Source organism: Ictalurus furcatus, chromosome 1 (assembly GCF_023375685.1).
Source record: "Ictalurus furcatus strain D&B chromosome 1, Billie_1.0, whole genome shotgun sequence".
Classification (NCBI taxonomy): Eukaryota; Metazoa; Chordata; class Actinopteri; order Siluriformes; family Ictaluridae; genus Ictalurus; species Ictalurus furcatus.
Window position 1 is genome coordinate 14,672,578 of NC_071255.1, and position 21,687 is coordinate 14,694,264.

Genomic DNA, 21,687 nt, shown 5'->3' on the forward strand with positions numbered 1-21,687 from the left:
AAAGAAAGAAAGAAAAAATAAATAAATAAACATTGAACTGCAAGGCATCAGTCAGAATCCACAGAAATATAACGGCATTTAATAATCAAACGAAAATGCAGACACGTCTGACCTTTTCCGTTAAAGAGTATAAGGAATTCATTTATTTTTATGAACATATTTACATTTATATTAATTATATTTACATTTTTATTTATATGTTTATATTTGGATATTTCAACTTTTAAACTATACTAAATATAAAATACTGTAACAAGTGCAATTAAAATATTATTAATTAATTCAAGCAATGCAGAATATAGTGAAAAATGAACAGCTTCAAATATGACATATAAACCAAATACAAATAAAGAAGGAAGTAATATCAATGAAGTAATCGTTGGTTATCTAAACCCTTCAAAAAATGAAAGCATACTTATCAAATAAATTTCAGTCACTTCTGAGTGACTATATGAGCCTTTTGTTATTCCATTTTTGTGAAAGGTTGTTGAGTTTCTATATGCCTATCACTTTAAAAGGAATATATAGGCCTACATGTTTATAGGCCAGGAATTTTTTTCTTCCGTGTGTGTGTAAGCGCATGCGTTAATTATTTTACCACACTCTGCAAGACATAGAAGCAGTTTAGTACAGGATATATAGTATATGCTGTATTATAAAAGCAACGAATCATCTACTTGAAATATTCGATTGAAGAAATAAGTATTCGAGCGCCCCTTGCGTATATCTATGGTGATGGGCGCTTTGATAACGTGGGCTATCTTCATTTCCTTGAATTTCCTTGAACCGTTGGCAAATTAGTTTGGACTATAAAGGATGCCAATTAGTATATACCATTCAAAAATACTGTTACATTTGGCTTAAACAAAAATGGGTACAAGTAAAGAAGTTTTACTAGTAAGAAACAACGAGTTAGTATGCTATTTCTTTCTAGATCTGACAGAGAATCGCTCTTATAGTGTAAGCATGTGCTTCATCCCGCACACCGGACATTTCTAGGCTCCGTCTACTTAAATTTCACAGCAGAACATGAGTTATACCCATTTCAACGTGAACGTGAGCTCTCTAAAACAAACAGGGCTGGCTTGCGCGGTAGAGCCGTTCTATAAAATCGTTTTGAGAATTACCTTCACAACACTGCATAAAAAAGCTAAAATATTTAACTAAATTTACACAATTTTAATAGATCATTGTTCACCTATTTTGCATCTGATTATTAAACATAAACGTTAAAAATGTGTGTGTATCCTACCAGATATGTTAGACGAAGCTGGAGGCTCTGTTTAATCTCCCTTTACCCGTGACTTCAGGTCTAATTGAAGTTCACGAAGCCCATGTAGGTGGTGTCTCCTAGTCGCACTCGGCTTGTCTGTGCAGACAATAAGCTACTGCAGCTAAAACCCGCCATAAAAAGAGCCTATATCTCCGGCTGCCTTTAGTATTGGTTCCCACCCTGCCCTCATTTAAGCTTTAAAATGGCATAGCATAAAAGAAATATTACTTAGTGGATACCTGGTGGAGAAAGTCCAGCAAATCAATACTTTAAAGTAGGGCATTCGAATTATTGAACGGATCAGACTGAACTTTTTCACCTCCTTTTTCATGGTATTGTGTTTAAAGCAACCCACATCTCTCCCCATAGGCCTAAACGCCTACATAAGGATACCATCAGCCGTCCTTCTCTATGGAGGCCAATGTAATTTTAACAGGGCCGCAGTCCAAGTTAAAACTTTATGGCCCTAAACCGTGTTTAGACCACTCGGTTTCTCCACTACCGCCTGAGGCCAGACACGACAAGACAGCTCTTTCGGTAGTTCTTACCGGAAAATTCATAGAACAAAAGATAAAATTTTTATTTTAAATAAACATGCAAGCTGTGCTCGGTGCATGATGGAAACGGGTAGGCTGAAGAATGGCAATATTATGCTCCTGAATTTAGCTGCATTTACACCTCCGTCTGATGCACGACCTGAATTTGCACGGATAAGGGTAGTGAATTAACTTCTGTAGTCTATGACTAATCGACCGTGTTACACATGCTGTATAAGTGCAAATAACCGCATACGGACGCATATAAGTAAACCAGGATTTACTAACAACACCGAGGAAAACGAGTGTAGGCAAACTCCATAAACATTCTCCCTTTAACCATTTAAAAATATACCCGAGTGCCCAACCATGTACTATGCGTTCTATGATAAATTGGTCTGAATAAATTAATTCCAGTAATTGAGTCATAAAACCAAATTAAAGGGTGGCAAATTGGGAATGGATTTAATGACAATTTCCCTTTCAGCAAATAATACCCTATAAAGAAGAAGCTGTGGTATACAATATTTACAGTAATTCTATGCATGATTGAAAAAGGACAAAGATTTAAAATCACATCAGTTGAAAGGCTCGAGCAATCAGCTTATATTGTTACAGAGCACATAACATTTACAGAGACGTGGCGTCGTACTTTTTCCTAAGTAGCTTATTTGGATGGATAAACAAAACAAAAGTCTAAAAAAAAGCGTTTTTGAGCTTTGGTTTGCTATCAGTAAAATGTTTCTTCTTACAGCACATTTACAAATGCTGGCACAATATAGCCTACACTTAGGAGTAGATGTCAGATTCTGCTCATGGTCACATGACTTTCTGCTCTCTGCAATGGATGGAGATGGATCTCCACGTCACCTCACTGCTCAAAATTTCTACTCGGCGATTGCGCTCCAAACCCACTAGAGCTCTGCTCGGCACAACGATGTGAAGCAGGACCGGCGCTTTGGTACGGGCCATTAGATGATGGATTATGATGAGCGCGTGCCCGTTGGGTCTAATATGTATTTGCCTAACTGCACTTACTACGTTTCCGGAACGGACTTTTCCAGCCTCCCTCCTTTTCTGCCCCAGACCCCGTCTACTTGCCCCATGACATATTCCTACTCATCGTCTAGTCTGCCCCAGGTTCAGTCCGTCCGAGAGGTAGCATTCAGAGACTATGCCATTGACCCTGCCAGCAAGTGGCACCACCGGGCCAATCTGCCACACTGCTACGCGCCAGAGGACATGGTGCACCGAGACTGTCTGCCCAACCCGGGGACTTTAGGGGACATGTTCTCGAAAAACAGCTCGGCTGTTTACCACTCGGGTTCCGGCCATGCTTCCGGCGTGTATGGCAGCGTCGGAAGGAATGGGGTTTTACCCCAAGCTTTTGATCAGTTTTTCGAAACGGCTTACGGCAACGTGGAGAATCAAAACAGCGAGCAGGCAGCGAGCAGATCTAACAGCAGTAAAGCCCCTCCAGCAGCTGCGGCAGCCTTAAGCTCGGGGACAGAGCCATGCCGGGACCTCGAGGAGGCAGACCGCCGCGAGGAGGCCAGCAGTCCCGAATCGTCTTCCGGCAACAACGAGGAAAAATACGCGAGCACAAGTACGTATGAACACTTGAGTCGGTTATGGGAGAAACTTTGTAATCTCGCGCGCCCCTGTTAAACATTTTATGTGCTGTTTTATAAGCATATAAGGTTTATGGAGGGCCTGTAGATTTACTCTAACAAAACTTTGTTATAAACGCAAGATCACGTGCTTTAAGGTTGAAATTGGCCGTGAATGATAGGGCATTTCCTCTCTAAAGTCTTTTAAGTCTTCTTTAGAGCTGTGATTTTGCAAAACCTAGCAATTGCAAACAGTGCTAATATTGTAGGAAAATTCGGTCCGCAGCTGTGATTAGCGTTCAGATTTCAGCCAAGTTGTAAGTTTATATTGATTTCAATGTATATAACATTTACGCATGCGATGGTAGGCTACTCATCACAAAACTAAATTAACAATCTTTTTGTTCTAAGCAAAATACTATGATATACTCAAATTTTACCTTGACCAATAATTGTTTTTTAAGCTGTTGCTTTTACAACATTCGTGACAGAGTTGGATATGATTTGTTTGAATGTACTTATCTACAGTAGCAAAACACAGCTTTCTCTACTGTAAACTACAATCAACTGAGTAGTCTAAAGTTAATTTAAAACGTGAACTTTGTTTTTTTCGAGGTTCATTTTACTGATCAATAATAGCCTGTTCTATATTTATGTTTTATATGTTTTTTTCCCTCCTCCAGATGGACAAAAAACCCGTAAGAAGAGATGCCCCTACTCCAAGTATCAAATAAGGGAACTGGAAAGAGAATTTTTCTTTAGCGTTTACATAAACAAAGAGAAGAGGCTGCAGCTATCCAGGATGCTTAACCTTACCGACCGTCAAGTTAAAATCTGGTTTCAAAACAGGAGAATGAAGGAAAAAAAGTTGAACAGAGACCGTTTACAGTACTACTCGGCAAACCCTTTGCTGTAGAGGTTGTGTGTGTGTGAGAGAGAGATAGGGTGAACTTCAAGGTCGCAGCGCCTGCACATTCCAGGAGCGGACCTGAAGGTCCAGAAACCTCATTTCACCATATATAGGCTATGCAATATCGGCGATATTATTATTATTATTATTATTATTATTATTATTATTATTATTATTATTATTATTATTGCATCGCCATTCACTCAGCAATGTCAGATACATTTTACAGGGTTTTTATATTTTATTGTTTTATGGCTTTATTTTCTGACGATCGTGTGTACTTTATATTTATAAATGTGATATGTATACCTGTTCAAACCAATGTATAGGGGAAAGTCGTTCTACAGAAGGAAATTCACTTAAAGAAATCATTAATTCGAGTGTCTTTATAATGACATCATTGTTTTTTCTTTCTATTTCTTTTTTTTTGACAAAGCAAATGAATTGGTTTGTAAGGGTTATCTTCTACTTGAATTTTATCCTTTTTTTGTGCTAGACTTTCATCTAGGCCTAAAAGATCTGATTTAATGAATACAAAAGTGTACGAACTATAAAGATGTGTATGAAGAACAATTTAAAAGCAATAGCCAAGTCGAGAAGGACACTGCTTAACATGTTAACATTTCACTACAAATGTTGGGCTAATATCTTCGAATTGTCATACTGTAATTTTTCCAACTTGTGATACATTATGGACTATGCATTCAGAACTCGTTATATAAATCGATTCGTGAAAAGAAACAGTCTGTTTTTGTTTCTATACTTTTCCCCCTTATATAGGATCAAATGTTTGATTGATTTTTTTTTTATTACCGTGGAAGTTCAAATTGATTCGGGGATCAAATAGCTGTCATTATTAATGCCTCGTATCCATTACGGAACTACCCCAAAACACTGCAGTGGATGTCTCGGTGAATCAAATCGGCTTTAAAACCCCTCGCTCCAGTTTCGACCTCCCAGACGACTGAATGTATGCTGACACTGCTTTGATGCAAATGTAGTAATACCTACAGTTATTCTTTAAATAATCAAGAAAACAATACAGTTGAAGCGCATCAATCAAGCAGTGATTACTTTCATCGCAAATACTTAGCTTGCAACCTATATTTTACAGTTTCAATGTGACCTATCAAAATACAATATAGGATATGGTCACAAACCCAGTAAAGGCTTCATACAGGTCTTCAACTCTCAGGTCTAATAAATAAAGACGCGCGTCAAGTAATAGCGAGTTCCTCGCGCATCCTTTGAGGCTCTGTGGAATTTGGACGTCCCTCCCCCACCGGCGTTGCTGTAGCAACTTGGCCATAAAACCCATCTTAGTCTGGAGCATTTGTACAATTGGTGTGCGGTGCAATAAACTGTCTGAGAACCAAGGTTATTAACTGTGACTAAGAGCGCGAAAAACAGCGACTGCAATCATTGAAAGCTTGCGTTCACCGACTCTTCCGGCATTTGTCTCAGACTCGTGGACGGAGTCCTCAGCGATTAGCCTTCCTGAGCACTAGCGTTTTCTCCACAAGGTGGCGCCATTCAGCTCAATGTCATGGCCGCGGATTTAAAATATGCTGCCGAAAAACAATTCACGTCTGGTTCTGAAGATGGACCATGTCCTCATGATATAATAAGGTATTTCAGGTAGGCTAAACATCATTGTTTATCCAAGTGTTCGGAGTTAGAGAAACTAGTAAATAGATTGCCTAAAACTACCTCCACGATAACTAGCTATGCTACATTGTGGTGCTCATATATCTGAGACAGTGTTGGAATATGTCTGTGACTGACTCTTTTATTTAATTTATTTTTTTATATTTATTTTACAGTGTAGCTTATAGGAATTATTAAGATTTACAATATAATTAGGCTAATTTTATTTTACCTAAAAACGAGGGTGGAATCAGAATGAAGGTAACTATAACATAAGCAATGCCCGAACAAGAGGTCAGGCTGGATGTCCTAGTGTTTTTACAATATTTACAATATTCATAGTGTCTGTACAATATTTACAATATTAGGATATGAAATTCCATTTCCTTAATTTGCAAAAAAGTTTAGTCGCAGGATGCTGCAAGTAACTTAATAAGAATTATCTGCTAAACTAAACGTGCAAAAGTAATTCGCGCCACGCCGAGAGAGAAAGAGAAAAAACAGTGTTGGTTTCATCTTAGATGAAAAAGAAAACATTCCATGGTTATAGAAAAATATAAGTAATACATGAAAATGTACATGTAGCGAAAATTTACATCTAGCTTCTTGTTAATATAGGCCTTGTTCTCTCTGTCTCTTTCTCTCTCTTTGTGTGTTTTTTTCCTACCAAACACACCAAACATTGTTTATCACTAATATCATAATTTTGCCCTTAGTAAAACTGAGAGACGTAGTAAAAAGTTTATGTAATTGACTATATAGCAAGTTAAGTGTTTGTAAGGTATCTGTTCTCAGTTTTCACACACACACACACACACACACACACACACACACACATATATATATATATATATATATATATATATATATATATATATATAACTATTATTCATTTTAAATATCAAACATCAATCAGCCGTTTTGAAAAATAAACATATTTAGTATTAAAAAGTATTTGCCATATAGGCTACAGGCTGTTATCCTACAGGTTGCATTGTATGTGTAATTATTATAAAAAGAACGCCTTTATTGTAAATTTGGGGGCAATTAGCGACAAGGTAATTTGCTCAGACATGTTGTATAGGATAATATATATTTTCTCCTTCCTGATTTAATTTTTTTCTAGTGAGTTTTTTATTCGATATAGTAAAATGGTAAGATATATAGATAGGTAGACAGATAGATAAATAGATAGATAGATAGATAGATAGAACGATAAAAGGTAGATCAATAAATTTAATTAATTGTATATAACATTAAAATGAGTAAATTGAATTAATTGTATTGAAATGTGATGATGCCTTCAAATTTATTCAGTCAACAAAGCATGAAAATTTTTTTTTTGAACTTGAATGCGGTTGAAACGGTCCCAAATACATTGAAAGATCGGAAGATCAATTGTAATTCGCTTAATTTTATTACTTTGCTTGATTAGTTAGTCAGTATTACTAAGGTTTACCATTTTAACCCAAGCTGTTTTATATACACATGGTTTTTTTTATTGTGCTTTTTAAAAAATCTGGGTTGCTCTGGCTGACATACCAGTGATAATGAATGTGGATGATCGTATTAAATTCCCTTCACATGTGCTCATACAATAACAAAAACACAAATGCAGTAAATACCTATTTCACATTCTTGTTGAAAAAAATGGTAGCCCAAAGTGGAAGCAGTACACAACATTTAGACTACGTATTCACAGTGGGAGGAGCTTTGAGCTCCGATGCGTTTTAATTGGTTGCTAGCTCACACTGAGTTGTACGGTTATCGGTAATTATATTCAGCATGTTTTACCCAAGAAATGACATCCAGAAAGGGTTATCTTCTTCGACCGTCAAATTATACCACGAGGATGGCATGCTCCGACAGCCCATCTGCAAATTCGTTTTTGGTAGACTCTCTGATAAGCAGTAGAAGCGAAGGAAGTGCTCACTACTATCAAAACGGTGGCGTGTACTTGCCACCCAGCTCCGACTATTCCTATGGATTGGCTAATTGTGGCTATTTTCACGGACCCAAACGAACTGAGAATCAAAATATGGTACCTACAACTGGCCCATATATGCAAGGAATGGAATCATGGTTGGAGACTTCGAGATCATGTCGCACTGAACAGCTCAGCAGCCAGAGCGTTTCCCGGTCGTTCTCCCCTGCCATAAAAGAAGAAAACTCGTATTGCTTCTACGAGTCAGGGAAGTGTCTAAAAAGCACGGGGACTGAAGACATTTCTTATTCCCGAGTGACGACGACCGTATGTCCAGCAGGGAGTAACAGCAGCGTTCCTGTACCTGGTTACTTTCGCCTGTCACAAACGAGTTCATCGTCCAAAGGTTATTATCCAACCGACCTGTCCGAATCGGGCCATTTTGCCCGTTTTGAGGAATCGCGTCCAACCCTTTCTGCAGAAACAAACGGGATAGAAATCGAAGAGCCGGCCGTCCAAACAGACGAGGAGAGCCGGAGATCACCGAGCGGCCCCTCTTCATCTCCACTACCAGCAGAAAGTGAAGCGGAAAACCCACAAAAAGTGAATGAAGGTTTGTTTGTTTTTTTTACTTTAAAATGTGTGGGTTGTAATTTCTGCAGTCTTGCAGTCCAACTACAATAACAACTGCAGTCATACAGTATCTCTAAGTGTAAAATAATTTGATGGATAATATGACTTTAATTTTCAAAGCTCCCACGCCCTGCGTGTTGTCATATGGTCAACTTAATAAGTTTTACTGTACCTTCTTGAACCAGCTCTAACAGTTCTAGCAGTCTGTAACTCTAACAGTTTTTATTATGTGACAAAGCATAGTATATTTAGTCTACTTTATCTGTTCACTACAGTATATGTTATAGCTTTGCGATAATCAAATAGAAAGATATAGGTTTCGATTTACATGTGTTAATAGTAGCCTATGTAAAGGTCAGAATGCTGTTGAGTTTGTTAGTAGGCCTATAGGCCACGAAAGCTAATTCACTGTAATGTAGATTGTACCATTTGATAAGATTAAATAGTGTGATTAGACTATTAGTCTATTTTTAACCTTTCTTAATTCTGTTTAATATACTCACCAAATACGTCATATTCCAGGTAGGCTATTGTACACTTCTAAATACGTAGGTCCCCCAAAAACATTTGTTTTTTAGCTTTTAGTACGTTTTAACAATTGTATACATAGATATTTTTGATAGAGAAATGCAAGAAACACCTCTAGCAAAACCTTTGCAATAACAATAACAAATCATTAACTAGAGAAAAGTTTATTTTTGTACATTTAAAGGTGGAGACATAAACAATGCACATTACATCCTGTATTGCAAATATGTCACATATGTAGATATTGTGTGTTTTCTACACTATTTAACAGGAGAATGTAAAAGTGACAGTACGGCCAACTGGTTGACGGCAAAGAGTGGGCGAAAGAAGCGCTGTCCATACACCAAGCACCAGACTTTGGAGTTAGAGAAAGAATTCCTCTTCAACATGTACCTGACCCGAGAGAGACGTCTGGAGATCAGCCGCAGTGTTCACCTAACGGACAGACAAGTAAAGATCTGGTTTCAAAACCGCCGCATGAAGTTAAAGAAAATGACTCGAGAAAACCGCATTCGCGAGTTATCGGCAAACTTCAGCTTCGCCTGAGGAAGGAGCTCTGGCGCCCTCAACCAGCTAAAGCGCTTGCTCAGATTACTCTCCAAGCGCGCACTTCTGAGCTGTACATAATATAAATGATAACTTATTGTGTCGTATATACTACTGTCTGAATCTTTTTTATATGTCCGTTTAATTTCACATTTTTTCCCTGTACCACATCATCATTATTTATGAACGCTGCGTGCGTGGGATATAGTCTACAACTCGAAGAAAATCATGTTGTTTTATTGACAGTTGTATATAAACGGACAGTAGTATATATTAACTGTATATAGTATGGCAATATTTGCATGATGTAATATTAATTGTAATTACAATCATCGTTTACAATTATTGATCGCTAAGTCCATGTTAAGACTATGTTGGTGACTGTTTTTTGAATTAGCCAAAGTGTTAATATGAAGGGGGGAAAAAAAAAACTATCTTAAATTAATGTCTACACGTGAATTTAGCTGCAGTTTACTTCTAGGCGGTGTATACAGTTTTCAATTTAATTCCAGTTACCATTCATTTAAGAGTAGACGAGACCATTTTATCACAGATAATGTTAATCGGTGGCGTATATTTTAATCTTACAGTATGCCTATGGTTTTGGGCGGCCACGAAGAAATGACCTGCTTGTACATATCACAAACTGTATAGGTCAGAGGTGCAATATGATTTTAGTTTTGCTCGATATCATTTATAATTTGCTGCCAAAGAATTGTGTGAACAGGCTGTTTGGGCAAAACCCAATAGCTTATCTTTGACACCGCATTCTCCCAAACATGTAGCTATCTGTGAATTCTTCTGAAACTAGTAAAAAATTGAAACCATACCTAAAACATGTTTATAACACTTTTTTTCAGATGCCTGTGTGTCTGAATTAAAAATAAATAGTTTACAAATGTGATGCTTGATGTTTTGGTAGTTTAATTATTATTATTATTATTATTATTATTATTATTATTATTATTGTTAGTAGTAGTAGTAGTAGTAGTAGTAGTAGTAGTAGCAGTAGTACATTTATTATTATTATTATTATTATTATTATTATTATTATTTGTTTGCTTTTTTAAAATTTATATTTGTATTTACTGTTGTTCCAACGGAAACAAGAGGACTGCTGAGTGATTTAGGTAGTTTTATGTTGTTGGGCTCCATTTCGTACCCCCACAACACGAAACTGTCTTAATTGCCTTGCAGTGAATTTCGCCTCAGAATCTACCTCATGTGTTTGAATTACTTTTTATAAACTGAACATTATGTGCCAATATATGCTAAAGTGTTTCCAGAAAGAGTATGTGTATGCCGATCACATTTGTGCGTAATTTGGTGATAGATTCACTGGATTGACCGTAATTTCTTTTGGTGCCATATGTTAAATGGAGACTTCATAGATATCCGCGTATAAACATTAGTTTCACCCTTAAGATCGACAAAAGAAGGAGTGTCCTGTAACTGAATTTTCCGTGGAGTGCAGTAAAGCCACCGCAAGGCCTAGGTTACGATCAATGCACTTTGGCCAAAGCCGTGTGTGTGTGTGTGTGTGTGTGTGTGTGTGTAGTACTACAGGACCGTGTGCCACGCCTACACCGCCGGATGCTTCCGCCGCACTGTAGAAGCAGCACAAAAGCTTTATTGGGGATATTCAGGCCAGACAGCCAAATAACCTGCAGGAAAACAGCGTAATAGCCCTATTATAAACGCAGTCTGTTATAGTACCCAGCAATCCGCACTCTCAGAGGGACACTGTTAGTAAGGAAAAATTATGCTGTGACCAAACAGAATAGAAAGCTTGACTATAGGGGCCTTTTTTTGCAGTTGTTGAGTTGTATTCTCCAATTTCCAATTTTATCTCCACATATATGATGATCGTCTGAAATCTTTTCTAATTTACTTCAAATTAAAGGTTTCTTATGCTTTATTATAGTGACAAATGTACGTTTTATCAACAGTGCTTATTCTACATGCTATAATGTAATATTGCTGGTTATTATCTGAAATAGAAATACACTTCTAAGCCAGATTTAAACAAAAAAAAAAATCTTAGTGTTAATAAGCTAAGGTAATCTTAAAAATGAAAGTGGATGCTGATATTTCCTATTAAGAAGTGGCTTTAATCTATCTATCTATCTATCTATCTATCTATCTATCTATCTGTCAGCACAGACAGAAAAACTATTAGCTCACAACTAGATCACCACTATTAGACTAAAATAGTCTATGTTGCTGTTGGTAATGTAAATAATAGGCTACTTGAGATATATATATATATATATACACTAAATGTATTTGAATAGCATAAATAATTGAAACTGACATGTCTATATATAATTGTGTATATACTATGATTATATATATCATAAATACATCTATATAAATATCTACACTTTAATCACAGTATATACACAATTTGATAGATGTGTCAGTTTCTCTGATTTATACCATTAAATAGCCTATTAGTTACATTTCCAACAGCAACATAGACTATTTTATGTTAATAGTTGTGATCAATACGATTTTTTTCTGTGCTGACCTACTTAGATCTTTTCGCAAGACATATCTACCAACTCACGAAACTGAAATGTAAAAAATAATTTGCTAATAAATTTCACCATATTTTATACACGACAAATTAAACAGCTAATTAAATTTATTTGAAATGCGCTGCAGTAGAAGCACACACGCCTTCTGAGCACGCAACGTTGTTGAAAGACTGCGGTCACTGGCTAGTAGATCATATCTCAACTATTCCATGGCACTTATTGCCGTATAAAACTTACATATGGCTCACGTAATGATTGTCTTTATTTCTTAAACATGTCTGTAATATTTTATGTCACCTTGTGCTACTATAAACATTACGTGTTGGCCACATGCAATGTGTGAAGCCTGCAAGATAATGTATTTCTTATTGTTTGCATCATTAGCAGCCTGAGGTTGTTTTGACTTGGAGAATTTTTTACGCAGACGCACTCCTTAAAATAATAATAATAATAATAATAATAATAATAATAAACTTTAAATCTATATTTTCAGAGTAATGCTGATACATAAATTACAGTCGTGAACGTTTGAATCAAATACCTTATAGAATTATTATAAAGAAATATAAACCTAATTGCACAAATAAAACCAAACTCGCTCTCATATGAGCATACAGCTCTTCCATTAACAATTTTACTGCAAAATGGAGGCTATGTGAAGCTCTGGTTTAGGCGACCCCTTTATTGTTCTCTCCCATGGTCACGTGTCCGTGTCATCCAATCCTGTCTCGGCCGCCGTTCAACTTATCAAAGGTCTGTAGTTCACAGTGAAGTCGACCGTTCCTAGATTTGCAGATTCCGTGCTTGTGTCTATTCCGTGGTGAGGATTGTACGCACGGTCGCGCCTGTGTGCGTTTTTTTATGTTATGTCGACCCTGGGTACTCTGGGTTACTACACCGACTCGCACATTCCTCACGAGGACGATGATCATTTGGCACCGCGGTTCCCAACTGCACCGGCGATACAGAGCCAGGCTCGAGAGCCATCTCTGTCTGAATATGGTGAACCCGATTCGTACCCTTTCCAAAGCAAGTCGGCTATTTTTGGCGCGTCGTGGAGCCCAGTGCCTGTGCAGCCTCCGGGCGGCACATCTATCGCATACCATCCTTACATACATCAACCGTGTCCGACAGCCGAGTCGGATGGAACGTCTGCGCGCGCCTGGGCGCTCGAGTCGCTTTCTGCATCCGTGCCTTTCGCCGGATTATCGACAGATGTGCATCACGATATCAAACTCGAGCCGCTGGTCGGGAGTGGTGAGTGCACCACGCTAGATGCACGGACACTAATGGCTCCTGATGTTCAAAACAACGCAAACCCTGCGGTGAAGGAGGCGGATCTGAGCCATGCGGATGTGACAGAACCAAGCGAAGAGAAAACGTTAACTGAGACTAAGCGGGATCTGGACCCGAGTAAGTGCAGCTCTACTTCATCTGGCTTCCACATTTTTTAAATAGTGCAGACCGTTACCTATCTGCACAATTTTACTTCAAGGGTAACGTTATAGTGGAGATTAGAAATCAGTGTTGTGTTTGCAGCCAGCACCGTCGTCGCTCGGCCATTGGTAGTATCTGTTCCCTAAATTATATAGCATTGTAATCTAAACCTATCGGATGATTTAATCTTTTGCGCCAGATTGCTTTCACAAAATATGCAGTGTATTGCCTGTGGTTGTGGTTGTTTCCTAGTGCTTGGTGAATTTAGTTAGATTCAAATGTGTTAATATTTTATTATCCTCCAATATGTTACAAGCTCATTGCAACAAATTAGTGAGCTGGGTGCCACAATTTTTGACAACAACGAACTATGCAGTGATTACTGTCTTCAGATGTTCCTTGTTTTCGTGTAACGGCTTTCGACCACATCACACCCCATCCTCCTGCTCCGGAGAAAAAGTTTAATTAGTGCCATAAAGCATATAGAACACAATTGACAATTATTTGCTCACAGATTTCAAAGGCCTTTTTTTCACTTTTGACGGTAAATAGATAGGAAAATGTAATGCCCTCGCAAAATATTTTGCTCAGATAAAAGAATTATTGTACCGTTTAATTACAAAATAAAATAAAATAAAAATAAAATGTAAGCTGGAAAGAGCAAGTGGTCTGCTTGTACTTTGAGCAGGCATTTATTAGGCTGTACATCTTTCCTTGCTGGCTAATCGCGCACCCACCAGCCACAGGTCATAAAATGGCCGCAGTCTATTCCTGAGGGCAATATCACTACCTCTGTTTTTCCTTTTCCGACCCTTCTTTCAGATAACCCTGCGTCCAACTGGCTACACGCGAAGTCCACGAGAAAAAAACGCTGCCCATACACTAAGCATCAGACTCTCGAGCTGGAGAAGGAGTTTCTCTTTAATATGTACCTGTCTCGTGACCGTAGATACGAAGTGGCAAGACTGCTAAATCTCACCGAGAGACAAGTTAAAATATGGTTCCAAAATCGTAGGATGAAGATGAAGAAATGCAACAAAAATCGCCCAAAAGACATCTGAAGTTAAAGAATACTGATGAGTGCACACCGCAGTGGTTTGGACAGCTTTAATTCCTGCGTACACCGGTTTTGTGCTATGCCTCTACAACAGCAACAAAATTACTTTTGCACCAATTTTCGGTGTGAGAATGTGTCAGTGTAATGATCGCGTTTTTGTTATAGGGCTGTTTGTTAGTCAGCTTGTGTCGTGTTTGCTTGTTGTAGGTCCAGTGTTTATAATTGTGTACATTTTTGAGTCTCTTTCAGATTTGAGAAACTTTCCATGTAGGCTACTGATTTCAGGGACATATACTAAATGCTCGATATATTTAATATTGTTGAGTTGCATGAGTGTCAGTTGCTTTTTAAAATGCCAGAATGACTTCTGTCCAAATATTTAATGTTTAATGTAATGTTTAATGTAACTACCTAGATGTATTTGAACTACCTATTTGCATTATGAAAATAAGTGTTTTGTCATTGAGACATCGGTGAATTTTGTATCATAAACATGCTTGAATTTTTTTGTGACTGGAAAAAAGGCTGTACAAGTAAATACCTCAAATCATCAGTTAGCTGAACCATTTTCAATTCAAAGTTCATCTGTGTAGATGACAAATAAAGTTCAGAAAATTTAATATTTTGTTATTGCTCTATTTCCGATTGCAAAACGTAATAACCTGCCACTGAACATTTAACTTTTTACTTTTTTTTTTTACAACAATCTACAATTAATTATATCTACTGCTATTAATGATATTAGTGATAGATAGATAGATAGATAGAATAATCTATAATAATATTACATAAGAATTTATATATTAAAATATTTGGATGAAATCTTGGATATAAGGGTCTAGGATAATACATACATACATACACACACACACACACACACACACACGCACACACACACACACACACATATATATATATATATATACATATATATATATATATATATACACAGTCTGAAAAGTCCTGTATATAATCTGAAACCTTATACTACGCAGGTTTAAAGTTTTAAAATCAAACATTTTTCCATGTCACGTTTACCATCCCATATTCAGCTTTTCACCGTTCATATATTATAACAAATTCCCTGTTTCGTGTCTCGTTTGTGTCATATAAATCAGGTTTATTTTGTTGTCCGTGGACAGGCTTGAGTGTGTTATGTGTACGTGCATTCGCAAATGATATTGGTGGCCATACCAACAATAAACCACAATCACAGTCTTAACAGTTTATGGGGTGCAAAGTGATTGAAGGCCGACCTGTAGGAATTTTTCAAACGCCACTTCCTTATCGTCATCAATATAATAACACACACGGCCTATATTGTGTGACAAACATGGGGTGTGTGCAATTATAGAAGCAGTGGTCTACCGCATATAGACTGCATCATAAAACTTTAACGCACAAAACGTGCTTAAACACAAAGTCTCGAGCGCACATACAAACACGCGCGAGCATTTTCTTTGAAGGCATAGTATGGGATATTTTGTCACAGTAAAATACAGTAGGAAAGGTTATCGTTTTATCGGTCTCTAACAGCTGCTAAGGAACAATGATTTGGGGACATTCTCTTGATTATTGCACTGCAGGCTGTACCTTCAAAGCTGTAGGCACAGACAGCACCATAAAACGCAAGGCTTTCCGCACTGTCTGACTTTTTCTCTGCTAATTACTTTATTACAGCAACAATGACGACACTCCTGATCGCGTCGTCCATTTGTTAACGCCGAACACAAAGGCACAGAGAAAAAAGCAGACATTTTGACCCATCAGTCCTGTGAGACTTGCATTTGGCTCTAGCCTATGTTCACTAATCCTCACCGTTTTGCCAAGAACAATTTAAAAATTCTTCAAAGTCAATTGAAAATCAAGGGAAAAACCAATCTAATTAATTAACACCCAACCCCCCAAAGCTAAGCTATTATGTGTATGCCCAAACAGGGATGGTGAAAAGACATTTAAATATTATTAGACATATTAGATAATGTTAATGAATTAACAGCAATCAAGATTAAATTTCCCCCTCTATTTAACCCACTAGTTCAATAGTAAAAAAGAGTAGACATGAGTAACACTATTATGCGTACTGCGTTAGAGTTAATTCTAATGGCACTCTACCTACGTCCAAATCCAGATACTGTCTTACTAAATATGTGTATTAGTATGCGGTTTCTTTGACACAAACTACAGAGTGCTACACAGGCTACATCTATACTATAGTTAACAGTCGAAAAAAAGTTGCACAATCACAACGGAAGCCATTGCTGTTACCCATAATAACCACCAGATGGAGGCAACGTCCAGGCCAAAACGTTCAAGAACGCTTAAAGTTGCCTTTGAGAAGGTCTAATGAATCTAATCAGTGGCAACTGACCAAAAGGATGCATTTTGTAACTGGGAAAGTTTTGTCTATACAGGTGATAAATTAAATTACTTACGTCATTCGGACTACGGGAGTAGGCCTACAGCTTAACCAGGTTGAGAAATTTACAGTAACATGGTTTATTATTAGATAAATATACAAACCTGTTAAAAACAGTGATTACAATGCGTCAAATAGACCCACATAAACAGTGATTACACTGGTTACTCTACATAATCTGTACCACACACTGACCTGACCATGAGCAACAAACGTGTTGATAACGGCACAGCGTCAACAATCACGTGACATATGACAGTCACGTGACGGAAATAACTGAACTCCACTGAATGATGCTTCACTGTTTAATTATTAGGAATACCAAAACACATTATAGGCTATTTATATAAGTACACCCTTAACGTCTTCTAAATAGCCTACCACATAGTCCACTGTCGTATGTTGTTACGTTTTCTGGTTATACTCTAAACATATATAATTAGGCCTATACAAAAGTTTCATTGTCTTTCATATTATCGTAAATGATCTTATAGTCTATATTATTGCCTACCTTACACTATCTCAGCTTATCTTATACTATATGAGAAAAAAGAGAGCTGAAAAATGTTTGCCAAGTTAACTGCTAGTAACGTGGTGAATAATTGTTTTAAAGCTCTAAGCTGGTTTTATTTATGTTATTACTGGTTGTAGACAGTGGAATTAAAACCTTTAGTACTATATTCGTGAAAAAGAGCTCCCAGAAAGAAATTTTTACTTAATATCAATTTGAGGAAAATAGAAAAAAAAGTGCAGAATTTGAGCAAAACCCTAGGCGTCGAATAGCTACGCAACTACCGCTAGAGGCAGTGTTGAGCTTTTCATCTCCAGATGCACAACCCTCTGTTGGTATAAGCTTCCGCAAAACGCATGTTGCGTTTTATGCAAACAAACCAGTACTGCATCAAAGCACGTTAATTGTGGACATAATCGCAATGTCTTGCTTCATGACGAGGAATAAGCTATTATGTAATATTGTTGTCCCTACATAGGCTGCACGTTTGTTTAGTGAGTTATAAGGGTTTGCTGACCATATCTGTACTCTTAGAATTCAACTAAGATTTGGTTGTATTATTCTACTTCATGATTAAATAGCGCTCCACAGATATGCAAGTCTCATGTTTTCAATTCAAACCTTACAAAAGGCGCTTACATCTAAAAGCCTTCCAGCATCCGTGAGACTTCCGTGAGGGCTAGTTTTCAGTACTCTTTCCTGACCCTACGACCTGCAATACATCAAACTCGAGGTCAGTTCCAGACAGGCAGGGTCTTTTTCGCTGCGCTCTGGTGCAAGATGTTCAAGTGTTGGCTGTGCGGATCAGCACCTGGTTTCAGTAGGGGTTCAGTGACATGGTCACAACATCACATTCTACAGAGCCATGACCATGTTCTGGCCACGTTTACTGAACGATTGTATAACCGAAGGAAATATTACGTGTGTCGTTTTCTAATCGTATTAATATTTTAATAACATTGGTTTTAACTATATTCATAATTCCAGAAGCCGCACCAGGGCCAGTACGTCGTGAATAATATAAGGAATGTTTGGTTAAAATAATGAAGACAAGACCCTAATGGTGTCATTAGCATTAATGGTGGCATTAGTCAAAAGTGGTTTTAATATATTTTTAATGCTTGTACATACAAGACATAGGCATTGCAATATCCAATATGATAGGCTATCTTACATTTACATTTACATGTATTCATTTAGCATTCTTTTATCCAAAGTGACTTACAAATGAGAAAATACAAGCATATCTTGTTCATACTGTGCAACCCAAATGATTAGTTCCTATGAAAAACATAGCTCTAAAATGCGTTCTTTCACTAAATATGAAGTGCGTCAATGATACCAGAGATGCAAGCATGTGAACAAATAAAACAAAACAAAAGGGTACGATAACACAAATTTGGCTAATTTAAAATACAACAAGGACCCAGTTCAAATTGCGCGATGCTTTCGTCCTGAAAATTATTTTCTGCTAATTTTCCGTTTACCTGCATATAATTAACTTTTGGCTGCGATATTCTTCCTGTTCCTATACACAATACAAACCTAATACATAATATACCTAAATAATTATGGTATTGTACTTCACTTCCTAAAATTATCGTTTTAGTTTGGGTTCTCAATCACATGAATCACATAAATACTGACATACTAACATGTAACACACACACACACACACACACACACACACACACACACATACATACATACATACATACATATATATATATATATATATATATATATATATATATATATATATATATATATATATATATATATCAAATTATACTGTGTGATGTGAACACTCCAACCAGGCTCAGATGTACTAAAGGAATGTTGATGTTAATGGCAGTCATATGACAAAACAAATGTAGACAATTATGTTACAAATAACGCAGGACAATATTTAATCAAGTAATACCAAATACGATAGATATAAAATGCAAGGCACAGAGTAAGCAGCGATTTGATTACAATATAATATTTAGTTCATATTACGCTTTAGAAAAGGACTACTTTACAACGCCATAATCTGTAAAAACCTATTATGGTCTATATTGCCGGAAACGACAGACACCTCCAGATGAACAATGGTGGTATGGATCTCATTTACAGCTTGTGTGTGTGTGTGTGTGTGTGTGTTTGTGTGTGTGTGAGTGTGCTGAGGGTCATCCATCAAGCCCTACTGTCGAGCGCTGCCTCCGCACACACTATAAACAGCCCATACACGCCTCAGCCACACTCATTTACACAGCATCCACGCTGAGGAAGAAATAAACAATAAGAATATCGAATTGCATTAGAAATACATAAAATAGCTAAGTAAAAATTGGACATTAAAGATGAAGTTGTAGGATATGTAGCAGGCGCTGCTGCATAGTATTCTTACCTTGGGTGGGTTTTATTCCAGCTCGGACATGTTTTTGGATAGACTACAGTAAACGTATGAAGCCAAATGAAATATTGTCGTGGGTAATACTTATTAAGAATTATTTTTGTACCTTTGGATATCTTTTCGCGGTGCAGATGTGGCGATTTAAAATATAGCAGTAATGGGTTATAGGGATTTTAACAACAGTGTCAGCAATAACAAGAGCAATAATAATAATAATAATAATAATAATAATAAGAAGAAGAAGAAGAAGAAGAAGAAGAAGACGACGAATACTAAACAAAACTGTGCGGTATTCAATAATAAATAATTATTTAGCAAGTAAATCCGAGATATTTTTAAAAACATTATTCGACACGTTCATCTGCTGGATGACGAAGTTTTCCCTTTTAATTTTGATGGATTTTGTAAATGTCTATGATCAGCATTGACTGTTATGTCTAACAGACGGTGAGCGAGCCTAATCACCGTGCCAGACACTAACAAAGAGATTGCTCAGAAAACCTTTATTAAATAGAAAGACGAGTAACCTTATAGCTATGATTAAGCATTAAGCTGTTTATTCAACATCTCAATAAAAAAAATCTAAGAATTGTCTTTTTGATAAATGGATGCATGAAAATATAAACAGTAGAACAAGGAAGCCCTTAGAGTAATAGATAACTTCTGACAAGTCTCTGAGTCATTTGAAATAAGAGTTTAAATATATTTGGACGTTGTATATTAACGATGTATATTTTATAGTAATAATAATAATAATAATAATAATAATAATAATAGAAGAAGAAGAAGAAAAAGAAGCAGAAGAAGAGGAAGAAGAAGAATGTAGCTAACTATGCTTGAAAAACATTTCCATTCTAAATACAGTTAGCATTACTAACGCAACTTGAATTCATGCAATACAATTGCAGTGTTCATGTTACACATACATAAAGCACAACATAAAAAGTACACAGAGTAACGTGAACGAAAATCTCTATAAATACACAATTTAGGCAATACAACTAAAAAAATTACTATATCTGAAAACAGAAAACAAATACAGATTAATTAAACATTCTGTTTCTGTGAAGTGAATATAAATATTATATGGAGTAAATTTAACTGTCCATTTGTAGTGTTATTGCTCATATCGTGAGAAAGCACGCCAGCTTTGCTGTTTGATAGAAAATATGTAGGAAGGAGGAAGATTTTTTTGAAGAATGCCAACACCCACTTCTTTCCCACACAATACATCCAGTGTAATTGCAGAGAAAATCCTTTTTTCTTCTTCTCACATCTTTGGTAATTCTATCCATATAAATCCTTTTCCCCATACTCTCTTTTCCAACACCAAAATGAAGCAGGGCAAACGAATATTTGGTCCACAAACAAGCAAATGTAGTTCTCGGGCATATCCGGTTTGAAATTAGAATTAAGATCAATCCATTCTTCGGTAAAATATTTTATAAACAAATGTACAAGAGAGAGACTCACATCGCAATCCCTATGCTGTTTCCTTCTTCCTGAGCACATATGATCTAAGAGAGGGCTAGATGGTTTAAATGTGTTTCTTAGGGCACGAAGCTGTCAGACCTTTTGGCGAGCAAGATTGATAGCGCGCAGGCTTCCAGGGCTCTTTGTTTGGAATATAAGCAATAAAGAGCTCGTGGCCCACTGCCACTTACAGCTGAAGACAACATAGGTAAAAAGTCACATTCTGAACATTCTGAGGTCCATAT

At 36.9% G+C, this 21,687-nt stretch overlaps 3 protein-coding genes across 3 annotated transcripts; all 3 read left to right on the top strand.

The window, feature by feature from the left end:
- Positions 1-2,481: 2,481 nt before the first annotated feature.
- On the top strand, positions 2,482-5,286 carry hoxa11b (homeobox A11b). Its single transcript, XM_053633184.1, has 2 exons — positions 2,482-3,415; positions 4,103-5,286. Exons 1-2 carry the CDS (start codon positions 2,785-2,787, stop codon positions 4,333-4,335), a joined length of 864 nt encoding a protein of 287 aa, XP_053489159.1. The 5' UTR covers positions 2,482-2,784; the 3' UTR covers positions 4,336-5,286.
- Positions 5,287-7,380: 2,094 nt separating this feature from the next.
- On the top strand, positions 7,381-10,504 carry hoxa10b (homeobox A10b). The gene is made up of 2 exons (XM_053627920.1): positions 7,381-8,513; positions 9,333-10,504. The coding sequence occupies exons 1-2, from the start codon at positions 7,778-7,780 to the stop codon at positions 9,605-9,607; spliced, it is 1,011 nt and encodes a 336-aa protein (XP_053483895.1). The 5' UTR covers positions 7,381-7,777; the 3' UTR covers positions 9,608-10,504.
- Positions 10,505-12,679: 2,175 nt separating this feature from the next.
- Positions 12,680-15,276, top strand: hoxa9b (homeobox A9b). The gene is made up of 2 exons (XM_053627931.1): positions 12,680-13,560; positions 14,407-15,276. Exons 1-2 carry the CDS (start codon positions 13,014-13,016, stop codon positions 14,643-14,645), a joined length of 786 nt encoding a protein of 261 aa, XP_053483906.1. The 5' UTR covers positions 12,680-13,013; the 3' UTR covers positions 14,646-15,276.
- Positions 15,277-21,687: the final 6,411 nt, after the last annotated feature.